At 52.7% G+C, this 13,860-nt stretch overlaps 1 protein-coding gene across 2 annotated transcripts in view; it reads left to right on the top strand.

Annotated features, from left to right (window-relative positions):
- Positions 1-13,860, top strand: part of LOC138790120 (uncharacterized) — a 74,325-nt gene that overhangs the window by 43,433 nt on the left and 17,032 nt on the right. For both annotated transcript variants that reach the window (XM_069969087.1, XM_069969086.1), the window contains exon 5: positions 5,840-6,015. In XM_069969087.1, the coding sequence (XP_069825188.1) occupies positions 5,840-6,015 (176 nt within the window). The remainder of the gene's footprint in view (positions 1-5,839; positions 6,016-13,860) is intronic.

The raw sequence follows: 13,860 nt of genomic DNA, 5'->3' as shown, positions 1-13,860 counted from the left end.
AGCGCATTATAGATAAATTCTCCTGATAGATGTTCCCTCTGTTACACAGTAAATGCAAAGTAGTGTTTTATATTATCAGAACTGCATAATGCGTCCTCCGCCAGACGCACAAACAAGCGTAAAGCCGACCTCTCCCCCCAAAAAGGAGAGCCCCCTCTCTCTGCCCCCTAATTCCAGTCTTCTATAAATGTGAAATTACAATCTCTTTGAAGAGGACGAGTTCATGAAAATGTGATGGTCTCCTCGGAGTGTACGAGCTACGACAATAATGGGGAAAACGCTCCTAATGACAAAAACTCTGCCGCTCCCAACCCGTAATATGTCATTTAAATACATTTCAATGCATGAGCCGAATGTTTAGGGATGTAAATGAAAGATTAATATTCTGAGAGTAATGTGAAATATTCATGAAAGCGTCTCGGCAAGCAGAGAACACGCAGAAGGCATGGCGGCCTCTACAGAGCGGAGGTTAGAGTGCTCTGCAGGGGTCGTGTCCGTCACAGTAGGTTACCACAAGATTCCCTGCTCTACAATTTCAGCTCTGGACATGTACAAGGCCCCAGCATCTATCACCTACCATCCACCACCTATTATCCACCACCTACCACCTACCATCTACACCCACCATCTACCTCCTACCATCCATCACCTACTATCTACCACCCACCATCTACCATCCATCATTTATCATCCGCCACCTACCATCCACCACCTATTATCCACCATCTAGCACCTACCATCCACCATTTACCACCTACCACCCACCATCCACTATTTACCATCTACCATCCACCACCTACTATCTACCACCTACCACCCACCATCTACCATCCACTATTTACCATCTACCATCAACTATCTACCACCTACCACCCACCATCTACCATCCATCATTTATCATCCGCCACCTACCACCTACCAACCACCACCTACCATCCACCACCTATTATCCACGATCTACCAATCACCATCCACCATCCACCACCTATTATCCACCAGCTAGCACCTACCACCCACCATCCACCACCTACTATCTACCACCCACCATCTACCATCCATCATTTATCATCCGCCACCTACCACCTACCAACCACCACCTACCATCCACCACCTATTATCCACTGTCTACCACCTACCACCTACCATTAGCCATTGATAATAATATTTTCCTGTGACGGGAAACTTAGGCACCATGGTCTTGGGTCTTACTGCGACCTCTGCCCCCTATAGTGATGTCTCCACACCCTCTGCCCCACTATAGTGATTTCTCCACATCCTCTGCCCCCCTATAGTGATGTCCCCACACCCTCTGCCCCCCTATAGTGATGCCCCCACACCCTCTGCCCCCCTATAGTGATGTCTCCACACCCTCTGCACCCCAATAGTGATGTCCCCACACCCTCTGCCCCCTATAGTGATGTCTCCACAAGCTCTGCACCCCTATAGTGATGTCTCCACACCCTCTGCCCCCCCTATAGTGATGTCTCCACACCCTCTGCCCCCCTATAGTGATGTCCCCACACCCTCTGCCCCCTATAGTGATGTCTCCACACCCTCTGCCCCCCCCTATAGTGATGTCTCCACACCCTCTGCACCCCTATAGTGATGTCTCCCCACCCTCTGCCCCCCTATAGTGATGTCTCCACACCCTCTGCCCCCCTATAGTGATGTCTCCACACCCTCTGCACCCCTATAGTGATGTCTCCCCACCCTCTGCTCCCCTATAGTGATGTCTCCACACCCTCTGCCCCCTATAGTGATGTCCCCACACCCTCTGCCCCCCTATAGTGATGTCTCCACACCCTCTGCACCCCTATAGTGATGTCTCCACACCCTCTGCCCCCTATAGTGATGTCCCCACAAGCTCTGCCCCCCTATAGTGATGTCTCCACACCCTCTGCTCCCCTATAGTGATGTCTCCACAAGCTCTGCACCCCTATAGTGATGTCTCCCCACCCTCTGCTCCCCTATAGTGATGTCCCCACACCCTCTGCACCCCTATAGTGATGTCCCCACACCCTCTGCCCCCCTATAGTGATGTCCCCACACCCTCTGCACCCCTATAGTGATGTCTCCACACCCTCTGCACCCCTATAGTGATGTCTCCACACCCTCTGCTCCCCTATAGTGATGTCTCCCCACCCTCTGCTCCCCTATAGTGATGTCTCCACACCCTCTGCCCCCCTATAGTGATGTCTCCACACCCTCTGCACCCCTATAGTGATGTCTCCCCACCCTCTGCCCCCCTATAGTGATGTCTCCACACCCTCTGCCCCCCTATAGTGATGTCTCCACACCCTCTGCACCCCTATAGTGATGTCTCCCCACCCTCTGCCCCCCTATAGTGATGTCTCCACACCCTCTGCACCCCTATAGTGATGTCTCCACACCCTCTGCCCCCCTATAGTGATGTCTCCACAAGCTCTGCCCCCCTATAGTGATGTCTCCCCACCCTCTGCTCCCCTATAGTGATGTCTCCACACCCTCTGCCCCCCTATAGTGATGTCTCCACAAGCTCTGCCCCCCTATAGTGATGTCTCCACACCCTCTGCTCCCCTATAGTGATGTCTCCACACCCTCTGCCCCCCTATAGTGATGTCTCCACACCCTCTGCCCCCCTATAGTGATGTCTCCACACCCTCTGCACCCCTATAGTGATGTCTCCTTACCCTCTGCCCCCCTATAGTGATGTCTCCACACCCTCTGCACCCCTATAGTGATGTCTCCACACCCTTTGCACCCCTATAGTGATGTCTCCACAAGCTCTGCCCCCCTATAGTGATGTCTCCACACCCTCTGCCCCCCTATAGTGATGTCCCCACAAGCTCTGCCCCCCTATAGTGATGTCTCCCCACCCTCTGCCCCCCTATAGTGATGTCTCCACACCCTCTGCCCCCCTATAGTGATGTCTCCACACCCTCTGCCCCCCTATAGTGATGTCTCCACACCCTCTGCACCCCTATAGTGATGTCTCCACACCCTCTGCACCCCTATAGTGATGTCTCCACACCCTCTGCCCCCCCTATAGTGATGTCTCCCCACCCTCTGCCCCCCTATAGTGATGTCTCCCCACCCTCTGCACCCCTATAGTGATGTCTCCACAAGCTCTGCACCCCTATAGTGATGTCTCCCCACCCTCTGCCCCCCTATAGTGATGTCTCCACAAGCTCTGCCCCCCTATAGTGATGTCTCCCCACCCTCTGCTCCCCTATAGTGATGTCTCCACACCCTCTGCCCCCCTATAGTTATGTCTCCACAAGCTCTGCCCCCCTATAGTGATGTCTCCACAAGCTCTGCCCCCCTATAGTGATGTCTCCCCACCCTCTGCTCCCCTATAGTGATGTCTCCCCACCCTCTGCTCCCCTATAGTGATGTCTCCACACCCTCTGCCCCCCTATAGTTATGTCTCCACAAGCTCTGCCCCCCTATAGTGATGTCTCCACAAGCTCTGCCCCCCTATAGTGATGTCTCCCCACCCTCTGCTCCCCTATAGTGATGTCTCCCCACCCTCTGCTCCCCTATAGTGATGTCTCCACACCCTCTGCCCCCCTATAGTGATGTCTCCACACCCTCTGCCCCCCTATAGTGATGTCTCCCCACCCTCTGCTCCCCTATAGTGATGTCTCCCCACCCTCTGCCCCCCTATAGTGATGTCTCCCCACCCTCTGCTCCCCTATAGTGATGTCTCCCCACCCTCTGCCCCCCTATAGTGATGTCCCCACAAGCTCTGCCCCCCTATAGTGATGTCTCCACACCCTCTGCACCCCTATAGTGATGTCTCCCCACCCTCTGCCCCCCTATAGTGATGTCTCCACACCCTCTGCCCCCCTATAGTGATGTCCCCACAAGCTCTGCCCCCCTATAGTGATGTCTCCACACCCTCTGCCCCACTATAGTGATGTCTCCTTACCCTCTGCCCCCCTATAGTGATGTCTCCCCACCCTCTGCCCCCCTATAGTGATGTCTCCACACCCTCTGCCCCCCTATAGTGATGTCTCCACACCCTCTGCCCCCTATAGTGATGTTTCCCCACCCTCTGCCCCCCTATAGTGATGTCTCCCCACCCTCTGCCCCCCTATAGTGATGTCTCCACAAGCTCTGCCCCCCTATAGCGATGTCTCCACACCCTCTGCTCCCCTATAGTGATGTCTCCACAAGCTCTGCCCCCCTATAGTGATGTCTCCCCACCCTCTGCCCCCCTATAGTGATGTCTCCCCACCCTCTGCACCCCTATAGTGATGTCTCCTTACCCTCTGCACCCCTATAGTGATGTCTCCACACCCTCTGCCCCCCTATAGTGATGTCTTCCCACCCTCTGCCCCCCTATAGTGATGTCTCCACACCCTCTGCCCCCCTATAGTGATGTCCCCACAAGCTCTGCCCCCCTATAGTGATGTCTCCTTACCCTCTGCCCCCCTATAGTGATGTCTCCCCACCCTCTGCCCCCCTATAGTGATGTCTCCACACCCTCTGCCCCCCTATAGTGATGTCTCCACACCCTCTGCCCCCCTATAGTGATGTTTCCCCACCCTCTGCCCCCTATAGTGATGTCTCCCCACCCTCTGCCCCCCTATAGTGATGTCTCCACAAGCTCTGCCCCCCTATAGTGATGTCTCCACACCCTCTGCTCCCCTATAGTGATGTCTCCACAAGCTCTGCCCCCCTATAGTGATGTCTCCCCACCCTCTGCCCCCCTATAGTGATGTCTCCCCACCCTCTGCACCCCTATAGTGATGTCTCCTTACCCTCTGCACCCCTATAGTGATGTCTCCACACCCTCTGCCCCCCTATAGTGATGTCTCCCCACCCTCTGCCCCCCTATAGTGATGTCTCCCCACCCTCTGCCCCCCTATAGTGATGTCTCCCCACCCTCTGCTCCCCTATAGTGATGTCTCCACACCCTCTGCACCCCTATAGTGATGTCTCCACACCCTCTGCACCCCTATAGTGATGTCTCCACAAGCTCTGCCCCCCTATAGTGATGTCTCCCCACCCTCTGCCCCCCTATAGTGATGTCTCCACACCCTCTGCACCCCTATAGTGATGTCTCCACACCCTCTGCACCCCTATAGTGATGTCTCCACACCCTCTGCACCCCTATAGTGATGTCTCCCCACCCTTTGCACCCCTATAGTGATGTCTCCACAAGCTCTGCCCCCCTATAGTGATGTCTCCACACCCTCTGCTCCCCTATAGTGATGTCTCCACACCCTCTGCACCCCTATAGTGATGTCTCCACAAGCTCTGCCCCCCTATAGTGATGTCTCCCCACCCTCTGCACCCCTATAGTGATGTCTTCCCACCCTCTGCCCCCCTATAGTGATGTCTCCCCACCCTCTGCCCCCCTATAGTGATGTCTCCACACCCTCTGCCCCCCCTATAGTGATGTCTCCCCACCCTCTGCACCCCTATAGTGATGTCTCCACACCCTCTGCACCCCTATAGTGATGTCCCCACACCCTCTGCACCCCTATAGTGATGTCTCCACACCCTCTGCCCCCCTATAGTGATGTCTCCACACCCTCTGCCCCCCCTATAGTGATGTCTCCCCACCCTCTGCACCCCTATAGTGATGTCTCCACACCCTCTGCACCCCTATAGTGATGTCCCCACACCCTCTGCCCCCCTATAGTGATGTCCCCACACCCTCTGCACCCTTATAGTGATGTCTCCCCACCCTCTGCCCCCCTATAGTGATGTCTCCACACCCTCTGCCCCCCTATAGTGATGTCTCCACACCCTCTGCCCCCCTATAGTGATGTCTCCACACCCTCTGCACCCCTATAGTAATGTCCCACTGATTCTTATGACTAAGATGACCTGTTTTTTGTTTTTACAGAGAAATCAGTCAGGGCCAAGACTTTATTCTTCCGAAGGCCGACAGAGATCGGCGTCAGAGACAAGTAAGGATCTGGTGCCTGTAGGAAGCCAGGTGACTGTGGGGCTGATGCTGAACGCCATTAGGAATGGGCTGAAGCAGAATCACATGAGGGTCATGCTCGGCCAAACTAACAGGTCTGTATGTGTATAAGACGTCGATGGCTGAAAAGTCACTAAAACCAAAGATACATTTTTCTCTGCTGTTATTTTCCCAGCTGTGGCCGCCAGGTCGTTGCCCCCTCCTGGAGCAGTTCTCCATTGGGGGTAACCCCTCCGCCAGCACTGCCCCATGCTGTACTTTCTAACAACCGGCAATGAACTGGCTGCAGCCTCGGTGATTGAACCTTAGACACATTTTAGGGGATGAGAAAGCGACATTGCTAAAGAGGATAAAGTACGTTGCAGTTTGTGTGAGACGTTAGCGTCATCCATGATTGGGTGACTGATCCCTTAGGATGCCCGGGGGAGGGGCTCAGTATAGTGAGTATTAATTCCATGACATTGGCCGGTGTGCAGGATCCTCCCGGGGGGTGAGGAGTCAGGATTAGTAAGTGGAACCGACAAGAAGATTCATCAGTATCTCCGTCCTCAGCAGAATCCTTCATCTATCTGCCGTGCCAGGAATATTGATGGCTGTGACATTGATGTTACATTCACTTTCTGTCTATCTGCCCCCTGCCCCCCCCTCCTGCCCGGTCTGCCAGTCACATGTGGATAACCCCCAGACCCTCTTCCTGCCGCCCCTTTATGTGCACCTCTCCTTGTCTTTCATGTCTGGAATGGAGCGGCCGCCTTTTCCTTGTGCATATAGATGTGTCCGAGCTCCAGGCGGACAGGTGGCGACGTCCTCTGCATGCTAATGGACAATCTCAGGTGCAATGTGTGGTGGAAAGAGCAAAACCGCCATCCAGGAAAGCTGCGCACAGTACAATGGCGGAATGGGATAGAAAAGCTTCCTACTCCCTCCCTGCCGCCTGACAGCTCGTGTTATTCAGCCATGGGGATCCCTATTCTTCCCGCTCCGCATCCTGACACATAATTCAGCAGCCGGGATTCTCTCATAGTCATCACCATCACAAGGAGCCTGTGAAGGAAGACATGACGGAGATGAGATAGTCTGCAGATTAATCCTACAAATTGGACCACAAGGGGATGGAGCTTCACAATCTGCCCAGAACGATCCGTTTTGTAGACGTTCCCAAGGGGTTCCGGGGATGAGGCTGAAAAGTCTCGATTTCACGAGTTTTACTGTATATATACTTTCCTGTTCAACAATGGAGTGGAGCAGCCTCTCGGGAACGTTCCCCTGACGTGTATGTTGGACAATCCCCCTCATGTATGTCTGACATGGACGTAGAGTACTTCAGGTGATTTTCCCCTTCCAAAAACCCTTGTAATCAGTCAGAAAGAGGCACAAGCCGAGGCGGCTACAAGTGCAGCTTCCCCTGACGACAGTATCGTGCCAGAACGAGACAACTCCAACATGCTCCAGTCCCAACTCAGTGGCTGAGGAAGAAGGATGCGCCCTAGAGAGTCCTGGAAACAATAGACACAGTCATAGACCATAGGCCGCATCCCGCCGGACTCCCTAGAGCGGCATCCACCGAGGACTGGAGCATGCTGGAGCGATCTCTAGAGCAGTGATAGGTAATGGACTCACCTGCTGGTGTTTGTGCTATGAACACATCACCGCTGAAGACTTCTTCAGAGATATCGGGGTACGGCCGACACCCACCATGATCCCTCTGGGAGCGTTGTCTGACTATGGGGATGAAGGCAGCTCAGCGATTACCTGAGAACTAGATGTCTTCCATTGGTGCAGTCCTATGGTGATAGCAGTTTGCTTCAGAAATATTACCAGCGACCGCAAAGAAAGTAACAAAAATTTATTAATAAAACCGACAACACATTTCCAGGAAGACGTCTCCCTCTGCGCATGGAGGTGGGAGAGAAGCCGCTAAGTGCCCACGTCTACCAGCTCGTTCTATTGGGATCTAAACATCCAGACCCCGACTGATCAGAACTTTTTAACACACTTCTATGACGTGAAATCCTTTTGGAAGTGGCAGCACTCACATCCTATTGCGGGGTTCCCCCTATCACATTCCATTGCCGGGTTCCGGGTTCCCCCTATGACATCACATTGCCGGGGTTCCCCCTATCACATTGACAGGTTCTGCCTGTCATCACATTGCCGGGTTTGCCCCTATCATGTCATATTGTCGGGTTCCCTCTATGACATCACATTGCCGGGGTTCCCCCTATCACATTGCCGGGGTACCCCCTATCACATTGCTGGGTTCCCTCTATGACATCACATTGCCGGGGTTCCCCCTATCACATTGCTGGGTTCCCTCTATGACATGACATTGCCGGGGTTCCCCCTATCACATTGCCGGGGTTCCCCCTATCACATTGCCGGGGTACCCCCTATCACATTGCCGGGGTACCCCCTATCACATTGCCGGGGTACCCCCTATCACATTGCTGGGTTCCCTCTATGACATCACATTGCCGGGGTTCCCCCTATCACATTGCCGGGTTCCCTCTATGACATGACATTGCCGGGGTTCCCCCTATCATCACATTGCCGAGGACAGGGACAATCCTGGACAATCCCTTAAAGCTTTTGGCTTTCGCAGTCGGAACTGAAAAGGACCTGGAGGCGATGGTAGAAAATACTGCTCTATGGTGATGGGTTTATAGCCGCGCATTGTCCATCTATCTGTAACAGAGTCATAGATGGATGACAATGGCGGCAATACTAATTGTCAGATATCTATAATATCTTTATTGTTATGATAATGACGGGCAGTAATGGGGGGTATCGCAGCTGAATTCCCATCTCTCCACATTATGATGGAGACCCAGACCCATAGACTTACATTGTGACTCCATCCAGGTCACATGACACACGGCTCCTAATCAGTGCGCTGTGTGTGGACTCCTCCCGGCTTGTTCACCTGATCAGTCTTGAGATATCAAAAGTTTTTTTTTCATTTCTGACAGACATTTAAGGGTAGACCGCCATTTGTTTGTTCACCAGTTTTCCCCTCTGCAGCTTCCTATCTAATTCTCAGTTGTCCCTGATCTAGTGGTGTAGACTGTCTGCTATGATGTCTCCCATATGCTGTACACACAGGGAGGGGGTCCTCATCCCTATATCACTATACTACACCCTCAGCAGCAGCATGGAGGACATTATAGAGCAGCACAGAGCAGTGTAAACTGTGAATCCAGCACTCAGGGAGAAATAACACTTACTATAGCTTTCACCAGCTTCTCTGTATCTCTGCCTATATCTCATTCTGCAGCTTCCTTTCCCCCCTCCCCTCTCCATAGACTATGGGCAGCTATAACCTGACCCTCAGTGAACTGTTCTGTTTTGAGATGAACTTGAGCAGTCTTTTATAGTGAAGGATGAATTTACTAGGAAGGACAGTAGAAGCCTGATAACTGGAGTAAGAGGCATTTTTCTCTGATAAGATATATTATATTACAGTGTTTTGTATAGTCACTTATACCAGTAATGCAAAGTTAGTGACCATTTGACTAACTGATGAATTTATCTTAAACACATAATAGATATTAAAGGGGGATTCCACTCAAACATAACTTCTGATATGTTGCTGTTCATGGTTAGACTAACAATTCCTTCCTTCCCTTACGTCCTCAGCAGCAGCACGAATGGGGAAGATCCTATCTTCCTGCAATGGTAGGACAGATGGTACTAATAAAAGAAGATTGATTAGGAGCCCTATAAGAAGGCCATACAGACCCCTCCTCCTTGTGTTTTTTTCTGTCCTCCTGTGGGACAGGTGGTAGGAGAGGGAAGCTGGCTCAGGCCTATGTTTGTGTCTGACTTTCCTTTCCAAAGTTTCTTCCTTTCCACATGGTCGTGTGCAGAGGGGGAGTTTATAGAAATGTTGTTTTTCCTGCTCTGCTGTATCAGAGAGGAGATTATTTACTTTTTAGTAGAGTTATCGCTCAGCTTCTCTGCTGTATGGAGCCGCTGTGTGAGGGAAGCCAGGAAGCTGCTGCAGTAAGTATCATGGTGCTGCCAGATCTGTGTCCTCACCTGGGCGGCTGCTGCTGCCAGATCTGTGTCCTCACCTGGGCGGCTGCTGCAGTAAGTATCATGGTGCTGCCAGATCTGTGTCCTCACCTGGGCGGCTGCTGCAGTAAGTATCATGGTGCTGCCAGATCTGTGTCCTCACCTGGGCGGCTGCTGCAGTAAGTATCATGGTGCTGCCAGATCTGTGTCCTCACCTGGGCGGCTGCTGCTGCAGTAAGTATCATGGTGCTGCCAGATCTGTGTCCTCACCTGGGCGGCTGCTGCAGTAAGTATCATGGCGCTGCCAGATCTGTGTCCTCACCTGGGCGGCTGCTGCAGTAAGTATCATGGTGCTGCCAGATCTGTGTCCTCACCTGGGCGGCGGCTGCAGTAAGTATCATGGTGCTGCCAGATCTGTGTCCTCACCTGGGCGGCTGCTGCAGTAAGTATCATGGTGCTGCCAGATCTGTGTCCTCACCTGGGCGGCTGCTGCTGCAGTAAGTATCATGGTGCTGCCAGATCTGTGTCCTCACCTGGGCGGCTGCTGCAGTAAGTATCATGGTGCTGCCAGATCTGTGTCCTCACCTGGGCGGCTGCTGCAGTAAGTATCATGGTGCTGCCAGATCTGTGTCCTCACCTGGGCGGCCGCTGCAGTAAGTATCATGGTGCTGCCAGATCTGTGTCCTCACCTGGGCGGCGGCTGCAGTAAGTATCATGGTGCTGCCAGATCTGTGTCCTCACCTGGGCGGCCGCTGCTGCAGTAAGTATCATGGTGCTGCCAGATCTGTGTCCTCACCTGGGCGGCTGCTGCAGTAAGTATCATGGTGCTGCCAGATCTGTGTCCTCACCTGGGCGGCCGCTGCAGTAAGTATCATGGTGCTGCCAGATCTGTGTCCTCACCTGGGCGGCGGCTGCAGTAAGTATCATGGTGCTGCCAGATCTGTGTCCTCACCTGGGCGGCTGCTGCAGTAAGTATCATGGTGCTGCCAGACCTGTGTCCTCACCTGGGCGGCTGCTGCAGTAAGTATCATGGTGCTGCCAGATCTGTGTCCTCACCTGGGCGGCTGCTGCAGTAAGTATCATGGTGCTGCCAGATCTGTGTCCTCACCTGGGCGGCTGCTGCAGTAAGTATCATGGTGCTGCCAGATCTGTGTCCTCACCTGGGCGGCTGCTGCAGTAAGTATCATGGTGCTGCCAGATCTGTGTCCTCACCTGGGCAGCTGCTGCTGCAGTAAGTATCATGGTGCTGCCAGATCTGTGTCCTCACCTGGGCGGCTGCTGCAGTAAGTATCATGGTGCTGCCAGATCTGTGTCCTCACCTGGGCGGCTGCTGCAGTAAGTATCATGGTGCTGCCAGACCTGTGTCCTCACCTGGGCGGCTGCTGCAGTAAGTATCATGGTGCTGCCAGATCTGTGTCCTCACCTGTGCGGCTGCTGCAGTAAGTATCATGGTGCTGCCAGATCTGTGTCCTCACCTGGGCGGCTGCTGCAGTAAGTATCATGGTGCTGCCAGATCTGTGTCCTCACCTGGGCGGCTGCTGCAGTAAGTATCATGGTGCTGCCAGATCTGTGTCCTCACCTGGGCGGCTGCTGCAGTAAGTATCATGGTGCTGCCAGATCTGTGTCCTCACCTGGGCGGCTGCTGCTGCAGTAAGTATCATGGTGCTGCCAGATCTGTGTCCTCACCTGGGCGGCTGCTGCAGTAAGTATCATGGCGCTGCCAGATCTGTGTCCTCACCTGGGCGACTGCTGCTGCAGTAAGTATCATGGTGCTGCCAGATCTGTGTCCTCACCTGGGCGGCTGCTGCAGTAAGTATCATGGTGCTGCCAGATCTGTGTCCTCACCTGGGCGGCTGCTGCAGTAAGTATCATGGTGCTGCCAGATCTGTGTCCTCACCTGGGCGGCTGCTGCAGTAAGTATCATGGTGCTGCCAGATCTGTGTCCTCACCTGGGCGGCTGCTGCAGTAGTATCATGGTGCTGCCAGATCTGTCTCCTCACCTGGGCGGCTGCTGCAGTAAGTATCATGGTGCTGCCAGATCTGTGTCCTCACCTGGGCGGCTGCTGCAGTAAGTATCATGGTGCTGCCAGATCTGTGTCCTCACCTGGGCGGCTGCTGCTGCAGTAAGTATCATGGTGCTGCCAGATCTGTGTCCTCACCTGGGCGGCTGCTGCAGTAAGTATCATGGTGCTGCCAGATCTGTGTCCTCACCTGGGCGGCTGCTGATGGTTCTTGATACTTCAGCAAGGTAAGATACTATATGCTGCTTTTTCTTTTTGAGCTGGAAGCCTGGCCTGTGTGTCAGGAGGATTATCTAGTCATATTGGGAATATATATATATATATATATATATATATGTGTATATATATATGTTGTATGAGGCTTTTACGCCTCAAATGTTTCGTTTCAATATCTTTCACTTTTTTAACATTGGTTGTGCAAGTCCTGTTAGACTGCTTCACTATATGAGAGACCTATGTGACTATAGTGTGTATACATGAACACAGCTTTAGAGCTGCTAGTTGTGTATTAGTACACCTGCTGTCTCATTATTTTCTCCAGTACTGCTACAATGAAGCTATGAAACAGTGTGTGTGTGAACACAGCCCTAGCGCTGCTAATTGTGTACACCTGTTGCCTCATTACTTTCTATAGTACTGCTACCAGATGATGCAGTGCCCTATGAAGCTACTGTGTTTGAACACAGCCTTAGGGTATATTCACACGGACGGGCTCGCAGCGAGATTCTCGCTGCGAGCCCGGCAGGTCCTGGCAGTTCCCATACACTACATACTTGCTGCGGTCTAAACGACCGCAGCGAGTATGTAATTATACCACCCTTAACCCCTTCTGCTCCCGGCCGGCTCCCCCGCTGTGTATATACTTTACCTGTCCTCGCTGCACGGGTCCGGCGTCCTGCTCTCCCGCCCGGCCAATCAGTGGCTGCGGCTGGGCAACACACTGATTGGCTGGACAGGAGAGCAGGACGCTGGACCCGTGCAGGGAGGACAGGTAATGTATGCTTACAGCGGGGGAGCGGGGCGGGAGCAGAAGGGGTTAAGGGGTATAATTACATACTCGCTGCGGTCGTTTAGACCGCAGCAAGTATGTAGTGTATGGGAACTGCCAGGACCTGCCGGGCTCGCCGCGAGAATCTCGCTGCGCGCCCGCCCGTGTGAATATACCCTTAGAGTTGCTAGTTGTGTACTGGATACATCTATCTGATTACTTTCCCTAATACTGCTATCAGATCATATAGTGACCATATGGAGCTATGTGTGTGAACAGATGCTTAGAGCTGCTGGATGTGTACTGGATACACCTGCTATCTGATTACTTTCCCTAATACCGCTATCAGGTGATGCAGTGATTATATGGAGCTTTTTTGCGCTGCTCCAGTGCTACTATTTAAGAATGCAGTAAAGCTACTGTGTGTGAACATGGCCTTAGGATTGTAGACGTGTACATCTGTGTACTATCTGATTAGTACTGTTATCAGATAATGCAGTGACCTATGAAGCTACATGCTTAGAGATGCTGGATGTGTACTGTGTATACCTGCAGTATAATTACTCTGTAATACTGTGTACACCTGCTGTCTAGTTACACTCTGTAATACTGATATCAGATGATGCAGTGACCCTATGGAGCTTCTGTGCACTGAAGGATGCAGTAAAGCTATGAAGCTGCTATGTGTGAACACCGCCTAAGGATTGCTGGTTGCATATTCAGTGCACCTGTGTGTCTGATTCCAGGCACTCTGCACTAGTCTGTTAGTCGGCCGGTCAGTCTGGCACAATTTCCATCCTTGGATGTAGCAGGATTCTGGTGACAGAACTTCTGGAGGGGAAAAAGCTTTCTTGGCTACAGATCCCGCAAGATTCCACTTTCAGGTGGCAGGGAAGTCATTTGTGGATTGCAACTTG

The sequence above is a fragment of the Dendropsophus ebraccatus genome, chromosome 4 (assembly GCF_027789765.1).
Source record: "Dendropsophus ebraccatus isolate aDenEbr1 chromosome 4, aDenEbr1.pat, whole genome shotgun sequence".
Taxonomy (NCBI): Eukaryota; Metazoa; Chordata; class Amphibia; order Anura; family Hylidae; genus Dendropsophus; species Dendropsophus ebraccatus.
The sequence above is the reverse complement of the archived record's forward strand: the minus strand, read 5'-3'. Positions and strand labels throughout refer to the sequence as shown.